The 18690-nt window shown below is 44.6% G+C and overlaps 1 protein-coding gene across 1 annotated transcript in view; it reads left to right on the forward strand.

The window, feature by feature from the left end:
• LOC124702850 (triadin-like) overlaps positions 1-9039 on the forward strand; it is an 11721-nt gene extending 2682 nt beyond the window's left edge. The window contains exons 3-9 of the mRNA XM_047235024.1: positions 5561-5829; positions 6450-6555; positions 6657-7016; positions 7100-7176; positions 7256-7380; positions 7929-8159; positions 8746-9039. Of these exons, the coding sequence (XP_047090980.1) occupies positions 5561-5829; positions 6450-6555; positions 6657-7016; positions 7100-7176; positions 7256-7380; positions 7929-8159; positions 8746-8768 (1191 nt within the window). The 3' untranslated portion in view covers positions 8769-9039. The remainder of the gene's footprint in view (positions 1-5560; positions 5830-6449; positions 6556-6656; positions 7017-7099; positions 7177-7255; positions 7381-7928; positions 8160-8745) is intronic.
• Positions 9040-18690: the final 9651 nt, after the last annotated feature.

Below are 18690 nucleotides of genomic sequence, written 5' to 3' on the forward strand. Positions count from 1 at the left end.
AAGAAGAAAGAGGTCCCTTTTGAAGGAGACAGAAAAGGAACTAAAACTAAGATTAACATTGTCAAAAAAATAGCATTCCTCTGCTTTCAAATTGGATCAGGAAGCAGTAGCTATGGCTTCAAAATTAAAAAAAAGGCTTGCCAAAAGCAGTTTTAGCAGAGGAGAGCATGCTGACGACATTTTGACTAGCATCGAGTCTAACATTGATCGAAAGCCAGCAACATTTGGTAAAAGGACAATTCCAGAAAAGGTGATCTACGGTTTCAATTCAACTATCTTCATCTTCACAAAGACAACAGGACCTGTTTTTATTAGTTCATAATCTTTTATTTGGAGTAGATCCTTCGTGTTGAGGTGATCATTAGCAAGGAGCCTGAAGAAGGCTTTTAACTTGGGAGTGTATTTAGATTTCCGGATCCACTTAGAGAATGTAGGGCTTCAAGACGCTTGAAATGTAGGTTATAGATATTAGCTGCAGAAAAGGATGCTCCCCAGCTGTACGCCCAGAGATCCTGGTCATCAATATTGAGGCAAGCTTGAGCTGCAAGCTAACTTCGATAGGTTGTTCTCGCTCCACCCAAATGAACAGCGTAACACTGACTCTCCTAAACCTGATGAGGTTAACAAGCCGCCACAAACAGGAGGTCAACCCAGTAATTCACCAGGGCAAGGCAGTGTGTATATGCATACACCACAAGGTCCAGCCTTTATATGCACTGGACAGCCCAAATCATCCCCACTCCAACCAGACCAACACAGACCACCAGCTCCTGCAGTGGGTTTTGGTACTATGCAAGATGCAGCTGGCAGAGAACAGAACTTGGATGGCACTTACAAGGCACCATACAGACACCCTCACTATGGTCACCAAAAGAACCCTGGACACATGCAGCAGTTGAGAATTGAGCACACTGCCCGAGAACATCAACAACAGGGGCACAACATTACAGAACCACATGATGAGGACTACTGTGGTAGTGAAAACAGAGGAGGGTTTCAGAAAACAAACTATCAGGATATCAGGAAGTTACAGCCTGTGGTCAAACCAGCGAAACTGAATATTCCTGAATTTGAGGGAGATGATGCAGACTCTTGGATCCAAACCATTGAACAATACTTTGATGCTGCCAGGACGCCTCTGGACCAGAGAACACAAATTGTTGTTACTTATTTGACAGGACCAGCTATTCAATGGTGGAGAAGTACTGGTTTCTCAACAAACAATGTGCAATGGCATAGATTCTGCAGATACCTGACTGATAGGTTCTCTGTTACTTCCATTTGTGAAAATGTCCGAAACTTCCACTCCTTAACACAAACATCCACAGTAGCTGATTACATAACCAAGTTCGAGAGAGCATTGAATCTCATGAGAAGAGATAACCCTACACTGCCAGATGATTATTACATTAACAGCTTTATATCTGGTCTCCAAACTCATATTCAAGTGCACTTACAATGCTTGAAACCAGTTGATATGCAACAAGCCATGTGGTATGCAAGATGAATGGAACACTCTATCCCACCACCAACATCTCGGCAGTATGTTCCAAGTATGAGGAGACAGGTTTCCTTTGAGCAACAAAAACCACAAAAGTCTGCTGTTCTTCCACCTGCTGCTGCTATCATACAGCAAGCAAAGTAAAAGAACATTTGCTACAAGTGCAAGGAGAACTGGTTTCCTGGGCATAAAAAGGTTTGTAAAATGTCACAAGCAGCTCAAATTAATGCCTTGCAAACACAGGACCAGGACAGTCCGGAAATCATACATGAGTATGACGAAGACTCTGATAATCCGGAAGAATCTGCGGACAACCCAACTCTTCAAATTTCCATGCATGCATTGAGAGGAAAGAAAGCAAAGAAATATACATTTACTCTGCAAATTACTATTGGCAAAGAAAAGGCCCTGGCTCTTGTTGATACAGGGAGTACCACCACATTCATCACTCCTGAACTAGCAGCGAAGGCAAACTGTTGCTTCACACCAACACCAAGAGAAAAAGTGCAAGTTGCAAATGGAGAAACATTGTGGACAGAATTCCTATGTAATAACACAGCTTATGATATTCAAGGAATTCCATTCAACTGCAATTTCCGAGTCCTCAAGCTGAAAGGGCTATGACATCATTTTAGGAGCACACTGGATTTATGAACACAGCCCAGTGGAACTAAATCTTAAGGCACTAACTCTGAAGGTGAGGATTAATGAGGAAATTGTCACATTCTATGATGCCAGCCTACCTGCCACTACAGATATTCCTCACAGTGCCCAACTACACAAACTATTGATAATTCTATCTGTGGAGCTTTGCTCCTAATCAAACCACCCTTATCTGACACAGAACAAACAATAGACACAATTCCACTACCTGTCCAAGCTGTTCTGTCAGAGTTCGAGGACATATTCTCGGAGCCAACATCCCTGCCCCCAAAAAGGAAATGTGATCATGTCATTTCCAGAATACCACATCACCAGAAAAATATTATGGAGAAATTGGTGACTGATTTGTTGAAGAACAAGTTCATCAGACCCACTAACAGTCCTTATTCTTCTCCAGCACTAGTTGTCAAAAAGAAAGACTTTGATTGGCGCCTGTGCATTGACTTTAGAAAAATGAATGCACAAAAACTATCAACAACAAGTTCCCTATCCCAGTGATAGAAGACCTCCTGGATGAACTCAATGCAGCACAAATATTCTCCAAAATTGACCTTAGAAGTGGCTATCACCAGATCCGAATGAGTGAGCAGGACATTGATAAAACTGCCTTTAGCACACACCAAGGACATTATGAATATGTCGTCATGCCATTCGGGTTGACAAATGCCCCTGCCACATTCCAACAGCTCATGAATGCAATTTTGGAAAAATTGCTCAGGAAATTTGTCTTGGTGTTCTTCGATGATATACTGATTTATAGCAAGTCATTAACAGAACACATTGGGCATTTGACAGCAGTATTCACTTGCCTCAGAGAAAACCAGCTGTTTGCCAAGAGGAAGAAATGCACTTTTGCCCAAAAGCAGGTGGAATACCTGGGCCATATAATCACTGGCAAGGGAGTAGCAACGGACCCTGCCAAAATAGCTGCAATAGTCAATTGGCCAACTCCATCAAATGTCACTGAATTGAGAAGTTTCCTCGGTTTGGCAGGCTACTATAGGAGATTTGTGAAACATTATGGTATAATTTGCGAACCACTATTTGTTGCACTAAAGAAAGAGGGATTTCTATGGACTGAGGAACAAAATGCAGCTTTCCTTGATTTGAAACAGAAAATGACTAGCACTCCTGTCCTCACTATGCCAGACTTCACTCAACCGTTTATATTGGAAACTGATGCAAGTGGATATGGTATTGGAGCTGTGCTAATGCAACAAGGAAGACCAATTTCGTTTATGAGCCAAACCATTGGAAGTAAAGCAGCTGCACTGTCTACATATGACAAGGAAGCGTTGGCCATAATTGAAGCACTCAAAAAGTGGAAACATTACTTTTGCTGCTAGTTCTGTAATAATTCGGACTGACCAGCAAAGCTTCAAGCACATCCAGGAACAAAAATTAACTGAAGGGGTGCAACATAAACTCATGATCAAATTATTGGGGTACAAATATGCAGTGGAGTATAAAAAGGGCAGAGAAAACAGAGTTGCCGATGCCCTCTCTAGAGTAAAGTATCATTTGTCCCAACTATTCAAAAGCACAGAAGGAGATGAGAAGTGTCAAGATATCATCTCCAAGCTTCTTCTGGATGCAAAGGCAGTGCCACACTACACACTCACGAGTGGAGTGCTTAGGTATAAGCATAAGATCTTCACTGGACAGGGAAATGCTTTGAGAGAGAAACTCTTGCAGTCCATGCATAAGTCTGAACTAGGAGGCCACTGGTGAAAAAGCAACATACCAATGAATTAAATTGCTCTTTGCTTGGCAGGGCCTCAAATCTGCAGTCACTGCTTTTGTCAAAGCTTGTCCAGTTTGCCAGATCAACAAACCTGAACATTGTGCTTACCCAGGCCTCTTGCAACCTCTACCTGTCCCAGACTTCATTGAGGGTTTGCCATTATCTGAGAACAAGGACATGATACTGGTGGTTGTTGACAGATTTACAAAATATGCCCACTTCATTTCCTTGAAGCATCCCATCACTGTCAGAACAGTAGCTAAATCCTTCATTGATCACATATTCAAATACCATGGCCTTCCAACTGTCATTGTGACTGATAGAGACCGAATATTCACAAGCACACTGTGGCAAAGCTTGTTCAGTGCTCTGGGTGTCAAACTGCATTTTAGTACTTCCTATCACCCTCAAACGGATGGCCAAACCGAAAGGGTCAATCAATGCTTAGAGCATTACTTGAGGAACATGGCCTTCCTTCAGCCAAAGAAGTGGCATAGTTGGTTGTCCATGGCTGAGTGGTGGTACAACACAAGCTTCCACACCTCACTCAATATGACTCCATTTCAAGCTCTGTATGGCAGACCACCTCCCCTCTTAGCAGAAATGCTCCTCCCTGCAGAAGATTCTGGTGACACATTCACCCCTGATCAGCAAAGGGAACAAACGACAGCCCAGATTAAGCAGAACCTTGCTAAAGCACAAGAGAGAATGAAGCATTTTGCTGATAAAAATAGAATCGAGAGATCGTTCCAAGTTGACACACTTCCCTCAGTTTACACCACTGCCTGAAATTACACTCCAAGTAGTATGGTCCATTCAAGGTACTCGCGAAGGTAGGCAACACATCCTACAAGTTGCTTCTGCCGGATAACTGCAAATTGCATCACACATTTCATGTGAGTCAGCTGAAACAACACATTGGACCGAAGGCTGTGCCAAATCCAAATTTACCTCTGCTTGATGACAGTAGAACCATATTGGTGGCACCAGAAGCAGTATTGGAGTGCAAACTCATTCCCAGAGTACACGGTGATATCAGCATTCCCGTTGTGTGTTGGCTGATCAAATGGGTAAACCTCCCTGCAGAAGCCGCTACATGGGAAGATGCGAGTTTCATCCAAAAAGTATTTCCAGGTTTCACTCCTTGAGGGCAGGTCGTTTCTCAAGAACGGGGAAGTTGTCAGGACCCAAACCGCTAACTGACGAGGTGTTCATGGTCAACTGAAGAAGTGTCGATTTGCTTTACACCTGTACTTTTTCCCAACTACTCGGTTGTTTGTCATCTTCCTCGCCTGAGCTTTATAGCTCAGTTTTCCTTAGGGTTGGAGGCATCTCTTCTGTATTTGGGTTGAATTCTAGCCGCCTCTATTGAGGGTCTGGCCTAGCTACTTGTAATTGCACCATATATTTCATAATAGAACCTCCTAAATTCGTAGCTATTCCTGAGTGTTATTGCTTGATTTCTGAACCTTTCCCAAGCATGGGCATATCATTCCCTTAAGTTTTATGTTTCGAAGTTCAGAAAATGATTCCTTTGGTATTTATATTTACTTACCTTAGATAAAACCTGCTAGTTTGTACACCAGGCATTATTTACTCAGCTTTCTGCAATGGTCATTTACTTTTCTCTTTTTGGTTGTGCATGATACCAGGTGTTTTCTGAATTTGGTGATGAGAATACTAGTAATGCATCAGAGAAGGCTGAAGCTAAAGATGATAATTTGTCCAAGGAAGGATCGGAAGATGCGCAATCAGTGTCGAACAAAATCTCCTCCAGTGCTGATGAGCCGGGGGCAAGATCTAGTGAGACAGAGAAAGATCCGGAGGGAGCAAGAAATCAAGCTTCTGGTTGTGATATAAGCGAAGCTATGATCAAGAAAGCTATCGATAAAAGGGATTCTTATTTTAGAGAGAACTCAGAGTATGTCTCCAACCTGTCACTGTTAATCAGTGATCTCTATTGTTTCTAAGTCTTGCACTGCCCACAATAATGGTTATGAATATCTAACTTGAGTATAAATAGCTAGCTATTACCTCAGGACATAAGCACATGTGCCATCAAAAGCATCGATACTGATATTAAAATGGTAAAATCTGCATCTAGGAGGCTGTAGAAAATAATAAGGTGAACAATTTTTACCTGATCAATTATTTTGGTCGAGACATTATTTCATATTTGCGTAGTATGGTGGAATGCTCGCGTGGGTGGGTTTGGTAGTAAGTCATACCTGATTATTGATGCACCAGAAATTTTAGGTTGAGATTACTTTATACACTTTGAGTGTGTCTTGCTTTAATTGTACACTTCAGATTCCTTCATATTTCCTTCGCATGTCTACTTCATCTTGCCAAAAGCATGCACTTTTGTATTTTACTTGATTTTGGTTTGAACTCTGGAGTCTGGAACTCTAGCTTGTGCAACTGTCGTCACCAAAAAAAAAGGAGAGCATAAGTTACTTTAAAGAAGAACATTACATCATTCATTTTACCTGTTAACGCATTTGGCTATTCAGCACTTATTCACAAAATGAAGCAATGCAGAACTCTTACTTTAGTAGGAGTTCGCCGAACTTTAGAAGAAGACCTCAAGCTTGAGAAGAAAGCTTTGGATGCTTACAAGGGTTTTATTACCAAAGAGTTAGACAGAGTACGTTTCAAAATGTGCAGCAGAAACATGTCTTTGATTTTTGATTTAGCTTTAGCTTAAAGACTTCTTGACTGCATTTCTATTACATTTCTGGATGACAGGTTTTGGTTTTGCAAGAACCTGAAAATGGGACAATGGATGTTGGCAAAAAGGAGGCACAAAAGGATGCTAGCCAAAACACAAGTAAAGGCTCTAAAAGAGCTCGTCAAGACTCTGATACCTCTGAACTAAATGATAGCCATAGTGAGAGGGAGGACAGTGATAGAGCTAAGAGACCAAAAAAGAGAGGGGCTGAGAAGGGCAAATCTATAAAACAGCAGAAAAAGGTTACAGTGGAGAAGAAATTGTCAACTCCCAAGATTAAAAAGGTTGCAAAACAAGACTTAGATAAAAGTACTAAAAACAAAGGTGGAAATTCGACAGAAGATAATCCCCATTCATCTGCTGAGGAAGATGACAAGGTTCTTTTTTTTAAAATCTTGGGCACTCGAATACTTGTTCCTTCATTATGTTTAGCTTACTGTTTTTATATTTCGATTTGCAGAAAAGACAACAGCCAGCTCCAGTGTATGGCAAACAAGTAGAACGTCTGAAGTCAATAATCAAATCTTGTGGAATGAGGTAATTCTTACTTTTGGATACTCGGATGCTAGTTAACGAATTTTGGAATAACGAATTTACTAATATGTTCTTTTACTAGTATTCCACCTTCTGTGTATCGGAGGGCAAAGCAGGCCCCCGAAAGCAAGCGCGAGGCTTATTTGATAAAGGAGTTAGAGGATATACTTGAAAAGGAAGGATTGTCTTCACACCCTTCTGAAAAAGGTCCAGTTCGTTTTTTTAATTATACATAATAAATATGTGATGAAGCTTCTGTGGATTGTTTCATTTTCTAAATTTTATTTGGGTAGCTTTAGGATTTTAGGTTGTTGAATTGCACTTTGTGAAGAACTCTCCTTGGGTGCAGAGTCTAAGCTGTGGATGCACAAGGTTGCAAACCCACCCAACTAGATTTATGTCTTACTTCGACCTTGATTTAGAAATTGTAGGGTAATATAACTCTTTTCCCTAGAAAAAACGTTATGTGTTTCTCACAAACTGTGAGCATCACGAAGGTGCTTGTCCTAAAAAGTAAGATATAACATTACAGAAGATGTTTGTTCTCCTCTCAAAAGAAAGGTGTTTTGTTCTCAATGGTAAGATATATTACTGTAAATTGTGATGGGATGACCTCATCCTGAACTCTTGTAATTGGTTATACATTTTGTTCAACTGTTACTGCTGCATGCTAGTGTTGTGTTAATCACTTGAAGCATGTCGATATTACATAATCAGTTGACTTGCCTGTTAATTGTTATGCTTTCTTTGAACAGAAATTAAAGCAGTGAAAAAAAGAAAGGAGAGAGCAAAGGATCTTGAGGGCATAGACACGAGCAATATTATTACAAGTTCTCGCCGGAGAAGTTCTTTCATACCCATGCCAGTGCCTAAAGTTGAAGCTGATAGTGACGATGATGAAGATGAAGAAGTTGCAGATGATGAGGAGAATGTAGAGGGTGGAGATAAAGGTGGCGATGCAGAATCTGCTGATGGATCTGCTGATGGTAAGATTAAATAGTCTGTAACATTTAAATTTATTGCCCTACAAAGATTCAGGATGTTCTACTGCCTTGCAAAAGAACATCAAACTCAGCTGCATTGGAAAGATATGAACCTGGCAGGAAGCACTAGGAATAGTGTTAAAAAAATTGGTAACTGTTGCACCTATATTTTTCTGCTTTCGTATCCTGCAAATACTATAAAGTTTGACCCTGAATCTTTGTAGGACCATAGAAACCTGACATTAGTTGTTTTGAGAATTTCAGGACGCTTCCTGTTCAAAATTCACGCAGGGGATTTAGATCCTGCATACACGTCCATTGACATCTGTATTTTGTAAATTCCTAGCTGACTGATCAAGTAGTGACCATTGTTCAAATTCAGGCTAGGATGTATTTAGCTTTTGTGGGACACACAATCTAATGCACAAAAAACTTTTAAGTACGCAGTAGCATTTGTTGTTGTTTTCTTATATATGAAAAATCTACTAATACAAAACTAGCAACAAACTGGCTCTCCATATCAGCATATACACTCTCTGGAACGTCCACATCTGTTTCTTACCATGGTGACACTTCTATGCTTTTCCAGATGCTGGAGGGGACAGCGATTGACTCTTGCGGCGTACTGCAAGGTGGAAGCAGTTGTGGCCTTGGCTAGTTGGCTGTGGGCATGGAGGAAGCGAGTTGCTCGGAAGTTAACTTTCTGACATCAATTTATGTTGTCTGTTTGTGCGAGACAATAATAGAGTTATTATTTATTTGCTGAACATTTTTTTAGATTAAGACACCAGGGCAGTCGTAGTTCCTTAACCTCATACTCCCTCGGTCCGGTAAAAAGCTGCGCGGTGGTCATTTTGCAAACAAGTCCTCACAGAATTCCTGACATAACCAGCTGTCCTGCCGCTCGTCTTCCTCGCTCCGCCCAGCTCTGCCCCTCGCTGCTGCTCTGCCCCTTGCCCCCATGCTGCTGCTTTCCCCACTGTGTGATGGTGCCGCCTCCTTCACCGGCCATCTAGCTCCCCTCGGCGCTGCCGCTACGAGACACCGCCCAAGGTTGGATTTTTTCCTCCATGCCTCTGCCGCCTTGCTCCCCCCTCGCCGCCTTGTTAGATCTACGTTCAGCGGTGCTCGATGTGCTCTCCGACGGCGAGAAGAAGCTTGAGGTCACCGCCGATGACCTCATGTTGAAAATCATCCACGACCTCGTCGTGGGCCAGTGGACCAGGCGTCCAGGCACTTCTCCACATCGCATCCGGCGACTTCTTTTTCATTCCCTTCTAGGCCCAGAAGCAGAGCAAGAGCGGGCCAAGGGGATGGGTGCCACCGCCTCATCTTCTTCCCTGAGGTGCGGTGAGACCCCCCTTGCTCGCTCGGCAGCCAACTCTTGATTGCCGGCCAGAGTTGATTCTTTCCGCTGTGGAAGGACGCCATGGCTATATGAGTTGTGCTCTCCTCCGGCAGAGCATTAGCCGCTCCCCTATCCTCCTCATCAGCAGGTAATCTTCACCCAATGCCTGAATAATTTCCACTAAAGGCCCCTGTATTCAGTGCTGCAAGTTGAGGTATTGTGAGCATTCCATTTAGCCGCGGCTGATGTACGAGGATTTACTATTGTAGTGTCATTCGTCACTATGCCTGAATGTTTTGTTAGCTAAAATGTGTTTTGGTTGAGTCAATATAAGTTTGCTTAGGTCAATAGATTACTCCGTACTAAAATTTAGTTGCTTCTCTTACTGAAGTTTACTCAAATTCAGTTGCTAAAAGGAGGCAGCGTTGGCTGCAACTTAATTAGCCTGCAGCTTCTCACGTGTATAAGAAGCATAGTGGGTATGTTCTGATCTCTAGGAGTATCTCCAACAAGAAGCATAGTGGGTATGTTCTGATCTCTAGGAGTATCTCCAACGATCCTACTCCGATAGCTGGTAGTGGATGAGCTAATACTGTTGAGCTTAGTCCTTTGCTGAATTTATAGCCAAATGTTTGGAGGATGCCGGATCCAGTAGCGGTTGCAGTGACGGCGAGCGCGAGGAACGAAGCCCCCGCCGTTGCGCGTGGTCGCGGCAGCTGGAGTTGCAGCTGGATTGCGAGCGCTGGCGATCTCCTGCGCCGCCTCCGTCTTGAGTGGAGTTCTGAATGCAGCCAAATGGTCATCTTACTTACTGAAAATATAACTGTTGTTTCAGAGATGGATAATTACACATGGTCATATTACTTAATTATCCTGCATGTTGACTGGATCACTGCACTCTTTGCATTCTGTTGTTCATTTGCCATCACAAAGTAGTTGTGTTAACTGTTATCGAGTAGGACAATGCATAATTCAGCTGATACTTGTTTGCAACCCTCCTATTAGTAATCTGGTGATATTTGCAATGTCATGGAAAAAAAGAAGTCCAATCTAGTGATTTTTGGACACTACCATCAGATAGTAACTTGTAGGACATGAAAAACAAAATTGATGTCTCTATTTGTCACACTATCAACAGTCTTGTGTGTTCATTGAATCCAAAAATCTATGAGATGTCTCCTTGTTTAGTTGTTATTCTTTGGACAGGAGTACTGCATGATTTTCTCCCTCTCATTTTATCCCATTCATTCTTATGCTTAGTCCTTTGTCAAGTTATTTTTAGTTGCATGGTAAACATAGATGAGGGACATATCATAAGATTGCAGCATTCTGGTTCCTTTCTAAAGATTCTCTCTGTGAAACACCACTACTTCTCTGTATCTAAGGAAACTAATCACGATTATCTCTGTGAATAGTTGTCAAAAAAGATTATCTCTGTGAATGGTTTAGAAAATTATTGGGTCAGTATATAAGGAAACTAATCATAATTATCTGAGGTAAATAAGGAAACCAATTCCGTAATTTTGGGGAACCGATCACGGAATTTAGGGAAACTAATCACGACCTTATTTGTAAATTAGCAGGCACAAACTGCGGCAATCCTTCGAGTTCGAGTCGTTCCCCGCGGCGGAATCCGGGGCGGTGCGAGATGGTGGAAGGGAGGCCAGGTTAGCGCGCCGGTGGTGGGAGCGGCAGACATCGATGCGGTGCAGGTGAAGCCGGCGGGGAGGAGCGCCAGCGCCGATGCTGAACAGGTGCAGCCACCGTGGATGCGTCCGCGTTCGACGACCTGACAGCGACGGAGTAGCGGTGGGCTACGGAGGGAGCGGCGGGGGACGATGGAGGGAGCTGCGGATGGCGAGAGAGCTGCGGCGTCGGATGCCCTCTCCGAGGAGCGGCGGCGCGCGGTCGTCCGGACGGGAAGATGATATCTTGAATCAAACCTATTTTGGAACGTTTTTAATTAAGGAGGTTTTTTTTTTGTAAAATCAGAGATGAATAGCACCCGCGCAGCTTTTTTACGGAGGGAGTATATATATCAGGTGTGTTATCTTAGCAGCTTATGTCTTAAATTTTTTGCATGCATAGTGTGATGCTCCAAAACTGGTACCACGAGAATTCCAGCGATCCCGCTGAAATTCACACGATATCGATTTACAGACGCCCTCTGACACGACATGTGCGACGAAGTACATACTTGATGCTAGAAGAATTATCACGAGTAGTAGCATTACAACAGGTTTACGAAAGAGCCCACAAGAAACGACTCCAACGAGTCAAGATACATATACAATACAAAGATCCAAATTATATAGAAGATCAAACAGGTCCGAGGAGTACGGACAAGATACACATGGGACTAAGAGTTCGGAAGATAACCAGTTGCGTCCATAACCCTGCCCAGACCAAGCCGGAGGGTAACCTTGCTAACGTCATCTTCATCGAACATGTCTTTATACCTGCCCGTTATTGTGCCAAAGCAACAATAAGTACGTGTTCGTACTTAACAAGACTTCAAGATGTATAATCATTCGTCAACCAGTCGTCCTTTATACTTGATGCACACATGGACTTAGAAAACACAAGAGGACGTCATAGGCAACATGGTGGGGTTAAGCGGCAGCGCGCAAGCACTAAAAACCTATAGAGATACTCACAACTTACATGTGCTAGAAAAGTAGATGAGAGAGTGCACTAACAGTTCTATACTGTGCAAACATAATCCATCCGATGTATTCCCCCCTTCGCAAACGAAGTACTTGCAAGGGCACTCACACGGTTGACAAATTTTATTAGGTATCAGTTGTAGTAATGCTATATTACTACGTAGGTTATTAGCATATTATTAACAACAATGCATAAGGTGTAAGTTGTTCTATGATCGAGTTAAACAACTCGAAATCATCCATAACCGCGGACACGGCTTATCGGTAAGATGTACGCGGAAGACAATGTGAACCTCGATTGAGCACGAGTTGAAAAAAAGAGCTCTTGAGAGCATGATACAAGTGAGCTCCAATGAGTGGTTTCACCCGCACACTTCAACTACACCAAGATCTCTCAATGAGAGCACACCGACACTTTGATAAGGTGACCTCCTTCTACTTAAGACCTCTTCCTAAACTCGTTGAACATTGGCTACGCTCCGAGTGTTGCTTTGCTTCTCTTGTGCTATTGAGAGGGCTCTTGACAAGTGAAGGGAGATTCAAGCGTTGGTGTCATCCACCTCCTCTACACGTTCATGATGAGTTATCGTCGAGGACGACTCTTTTTCAAGTGGGGGGGGGGGAGATGATACAGCCTGACCTTTAGTGATGTAGCCCCGCCTAAGGACGACACTACACCAAGACCAACTAGTCCCCCAAGTGGACCGATGACTCGAGCCCGAGTGAAAGCTCTACATGAAAAGGTGAACTCAATCCTCTCGACGCTCAACCTTGGAACTACTTTGGATGGAATGCTACCTCATGCCAATGTACTTTGTGTCATTAGGTACGAGCCTCGAGAAGAGTACGTCACGGGAGGCCCAACGTCGGACAAGGAAGGAAGAGAGGAAGAATTTCAGCCGGAGGCCACCCCCAGGACCGGCACTACCGGCCTCAACACCTCGGCACTGCCGGCCTCGACCAACCGACACTGCCGGCCACACCGGCACTGCCGGCCTGCGCACCACGGCAATGCCGACCCCAAGCTGACGGCACTGCCGCCCCAACATCCTGAAGACGTCCCAGCAAGCCTGGCCGGCACTGCCGCTGGGATCTGGCCGGCACTGCCAGCCCCACCCACGTTGACTTCATCTCATCCGTCTATTTATCGTCTTTGGACTAGATACTTTATTGTAATGCCCATTGTACCCCTGTACAAATCTGGACCTAAAAGTACCTCTTCCCCCACCTCAATTAGGGTTAGACAAGATTTGAAGCTTAAACTACTTGAGCTTTGTCTCCCTAGAACTATGTTCTTTGTATCAAGGCACTCTTGAGAGATTCTACTCTTCATGGATGATTCAAGGCTTCTACCTCTTTCATCCAAGTTCTAGTTTATCTCCATCACCAATCTCTCACTCCTTAGATTCTACCCAAGGGTCTTTCTAAGAAGTGATTCTATTGGCTTGGTCTAACCTACCAAGGGAGTAAATTTGGTTTGTGTTGGGTTGTGTGTGTTTTGATTTGGATCTTGTGTGTTCTTCCCCTCTCCCCTCCTTTCAATCCACTCACTTGGTCAAATTCGTGGGATCTGGGCACTCCCAAGCCCCTAGGCCTCATCAAATGGTATCAGCAGCTCTTGGTTAGCACGGATTTGACCCCCACCCATCCAATTTCACCCCAAATTTTTTTTCAAAAAATTCCCCCAAAATAGCCCTAAATTGCCTTTGGTCAGATCTGCAATTTTGTTGAGTTTTGAGTGGTTTTGGTCCATGGATTTCGTGTTCCTACGGTTGATCTACGTTTTGCCCACTTTCTAGCCCCCAATTCCATCGATTTCCGTCGATTTGGTCGATTTTGGTCCGCTTTTCGCGAAGAACAGTTCGAGTTGTTCATTAGGGACCGACACTGCTGCCCCTGCCAGGCCGACACTGCCGCCCAGGCCGGCACTGCCGCCACCTCAAGGCCGGCACTGCCGCCTAGGCCAGCACTGCCGCCCCTACAAGGCCGGCACTGCCACCAAGAACAAGCCAAGCTCGCCAAGCTCCATTTCGACCACGACTTCATTTGTCTTTGGTTTCTGGTTTTGAGTGCCTTAGTTGTATACCCTAACACCGCAGCGAAGACGCAACAGCGAAGACAACCTCGGCACCCCGGATCTCCAAACGTACTTTGACACCCACCACCACCACCACCATCGCAAGTTGAGTGAGCATCACCGCCTACAACCCATTAGGTATAACTTGCAAAGCCTTGTAGCCCCTCTTCCTTTTGCGACCTATCCTATCGAGCATCGCTTATCAAGTGTTGCGAGACATTGCACGTGGCCACGATTGTGAGGTTGTGTGTGTAGTGTGGAGTAAAAGCTTATAAGCAAAGCGCTCGTGCGGAAACATAGCAAAAGCAAGGCTAACCCAAGCATCGTGTGGAAAAAAGCCGGAAAAGAACAACAAGAGCAAAAGAGTGCAAGTGCCACCATATACAAAAAGAGTAACAAGCTTTTAAGCAAAAGAGAGAAGAGAAGAGAGGCCGCGTGCGAATCTTGTTGTCTCTCAAATTGCAACCAAAGCTTTGATCTCTTCTTGTGTTAGTGTGATACCGAGCCGTCTTCGTAGACCTTTCTTGTTTTTCCGCTTGTTCCTTGGTCGCACTAACCCCAATCATCTCGTGTGTGCGTTCCTCATCACTCGTGTTTTCGTGATCACCATTTGAACATTTGATTCTTGGAGCTTACCCACTTTTAAAAATACACTTGATTTCGGATTTCATCATTTGGCTTTCCACAATCCTCACCTACCACCATATTTGCTAGCTTTTGCGTGTGTTTTTGTGTGAGTACCCCAACACAAATCGTTTTTCTCTCGGTATCGTTAGTTGACCCAATTTCATCACTTCAAGGTGAGACTCGAAGGTATTTTCATCCACTAACCACCACCATATAGTTCTTTCCTTGATATCATGGATAGGAGCGGAGATAAAGCGAAGGAAGACGGAGTCCTCCACAACAACGAGAGGTTGGCTACACAACACAACCTATGGACTCAACGCCAAGAGTTCAAGGAGCAACTCACCTTGTTTGAGACACGCATCGATGAACAATATGAAGAAGTGGCGCACAACTTCACCGTTGTGAACCAAGATATGTCTCTACTTTGTGAAGCTACGGACAACTTGAATGATCAAGTGGCGGAAAATGATGCGAACATGGAGCGGCGCATGGATAGCCTCGAGCGCGCCATCAACAACTTGGGTCATCATCGCCGAGACCGCTCTACTTCCTCATCATCAAGCTCGTCACAAGATTACTACTCTCATGATCGCCATACGTCATCAAGCTGCAACTCAAGGCATGTAGATCATCATTGACTTCGTCGACCACATGATCGCCATGAAGACTCACGCTCCAACTCGAGGCGAGGAGAGTTTCATCGCCATGATCGTCCCCATGAATGCCCTCCACAAGAAGAACCACTACATCATGACCGTCCTCAACATGATCGCCATGCCCACCATGGGCATGACGACCAACCCCACGACAACGTCATCCACAACATGGAACCGGCACCTCATCGTGAGCCACATGTTGATACTCAAGACCAAGGTCATCAAGCTCAACCAAGGCGTGATCTCCGAAATCATCCACGTCAACAACAACATGTAAGAGGAGACTCGGAGATGGCTCAAGAGGAGGTCGCCAACAATGGACATCGCCACCAACATCCACAACCTCGTCAAGACCTTCGACAACACCGTCGTCGCGAAGCAAGTGAAGCTAGTGTTCATCTCCAACACCAACCCAATGCTATGGTTGGCCGTCGAAGACCTCCTCACCTACCTCAAGCCGCAAGAGATGAAGGCATCCGCCCTCGCCGACGAAACTTGGAAGATGAAGAGAACATGTACGGCAAGCTCAAGTTCAACATGCCCAAGTTCAAAGGTGAAGAGGATGCCGAGGCTTATCTCTCATGGGCACTCAAGGTTGACAAGATCTTCCGCATACACAACTACTCCGGTGCCAAGAAAGTGGCCATGGCATCCCTTGAGTTTGAAGATTATGCGAACACATGGTGGGAGCAAGTGGTCACTCTAAGGGAAGAAAATTGTGAAGACCCAATTGACACTTGGGAAGAGATGAAAGAAGAGATGCAAGCTCGCTTTGTGCCTGTCCACTACAAGACCGACCTCTTCAACAAGCTACAAAAATTGAAGCAAGGCACCAAGACCGTCGAGGAGTTCTAGAAGGAGATGGAGTTGACTATGATGCGAGCCAACATCCAAGAATCCGAAGAACAAACTATTGCTAGGTTCTTCAATGGCCTCAACTACCCAATCAAGAGGATCGTTGAATTCCAACAATACTCCAACATGGTTGAGTTGGTACACCAAGCTTCCAAGGCCGAGCGTCAAGTGAAGGAGGACATCAAGTACTCCAAGTCCAAATCCTACTTTGCATCCAAGCTCGCCACAACCGATCCTCCAACAAGTGCCAAACCTTCTGTTTCCTCTACAACATCCAAGCAAACGACTATCCAAAGTCGCATGAAGCAACCGGTGACTTACACCGCCTCCTCAAAGGCCTCTACGGGACCATCCAATGTCACTTCCTTCAAGTGTGGAACACAAGGCCACAAGTCCTTCGAGTGCAAGTACCAAGGTCATGATCACCATGGAGAATGGCGACATAGAGAAGCTAAGTGAAGGCGAATATGAAGCCCTCGTGCAAGCCGCCGTGGCTAATGAAGAAGATTATGGTGAAGAAAGTGGAGAAGACCCTCTCCTATGCGTACATGACACAAGTCCCTCGCTTGTGGCCACAAGGGTGCTCACGACTCAACCACAAGTTATAGAAGACCAACGGTGCAACATATTCCAAACACATGCCGGTATCGGAGGGAAGTCAATCAAGGTCATCATAGATGGAGGAAGTTGCCACAACTTAGCAAGCACCAAGATGTGTGAGAAGCTCAACCTCACACTCCGCAAGCACCCACATCCATACCATGTCCAATGGTTAAGTGACAAGGGCAATGTCAAGATACAACACACCATCACCGTCAACTTCAAGATAGGCCCTTATGAAGACACAGTTGAGTGTGACGTGGTGCCCATGACGGTGTGCCACATGTTGCTCGGCCGCCCTTGGCAATACAACTACAAGGAAATACATGATGGACACTCAAATGTCTACACCTTCAAGGTCAAGGACAAGAAGTTCGAGCTTCGCCCAATGACTTCTAGCCAAATCATCGCGGACAATGCGAAGGTTTTAGCGAGGGCACAACAACAACACATCCACCATAGTGACTTGAGAGGAGAGGGAGCGACCCACCAAAAAGAGAGTGAGCACCACAAGCCATATATGAGTGATAAAGAGTGTCCTCCTAGCCACAAAAAGCGAGTGGAGAGAAGTGCAAGAAAACCCATCCAACACTTTGCAATATGTGCTCATTTGCAAGGGGCCATCGTTGGCGACTAACGACTTAACCAACATTCCTTCGTCTTTGTTGTCTCTTTTGAAGGAGTTTCAAGACGTCTTCCCCGACGAGCTACCTCATGGGCTACCACCGCTTCGCGGCATCGAACACCGCATCGACCTCATACCCGGCGCTCCCCTTCCAAACCGCGCCGCCTACCGCACCAACCCCGAAGACACAAAGGAGATTCAACGCCAAATACAAGATCTCCTCGCTAAAGGGTACGTTCTTGAAATCCTTAGTCCGTGTGCGGTCTCGGTGATTCTCGTTCCTAAACCGGATGAGACGCAAAGAATGTGTATGGATTGTCGCCCCATCAATGCCATTACCGTTCGATACCGCCATCCCATTCCGCGTTTAGATGACATGCTTGATGAATTGAGTGGTGCCACGATTTTCTCTATGATTGATTTGCGTAGTGGCTACCACCAAATTCGCATGGCAATTGGTGATGAATGGAAGACAACCTTCAAGACCAAACTTGGTCTCTATGAATGGCTTTTCATGCCATTTGGTCTTTCAAATGCTCCATCGACTTTTATGCGTCTTATGAACCATATCTTGAGACCTCTCATTGGCAAGAGCGTGATTGTTTACTTTGATGATATTCTAATTTATAGCAAAAATCTCGAGGACCATGTTCAACATGTGAGAGAAGTCTTATGCATCTTACGCCACGAGAAGCTTTATGCCAATCTTCCCAAATGCACATTTGCCCAAAACAAATTGGTTTTTCTTGGATTTGTGGTTTCTGCCAATGGCATTGAAGTGGACTCTTCGAAGGTTGACGCCATCCATAATTGGTCCACGCCGACCACCGTTGGTCAAGTTCGAAGTTTTCATGGACTCGCCGGCTTCTATCGCCGTTTCGTCAAAGATTTTAGCACCATTGCTTGCCCTTTAAACGAGCTTACAAAGAAGAATGTTCCATTTGTGTGGGTCAAATCCCAACAAAATGCTTTCGATGAGTTGAAAAAGCGCCTTACCGAGGCACCACTTCTCGTTCTTCCAAACTTTGCAAAAACTTTTGAGATTGAGTGTGATGCGAGTGGACTCGGTATTGGTGG

Source organism: Lolium rigidum, chromosome 3, assembly GCF_022539505.1.
Source record: "Lolium rigidum isolate FL_2022 chromosome 3, APGP_CSIRO_Lrig_0.1, whole genome shotgun sequence".
NCBI classification, from domain to species: domain Eukaryota; kingdom Viridiplantae; phylum Streptophyta; class Magnoliopsida; order Poales; family Poaceae; genus Lolium; species Lolium rigidum.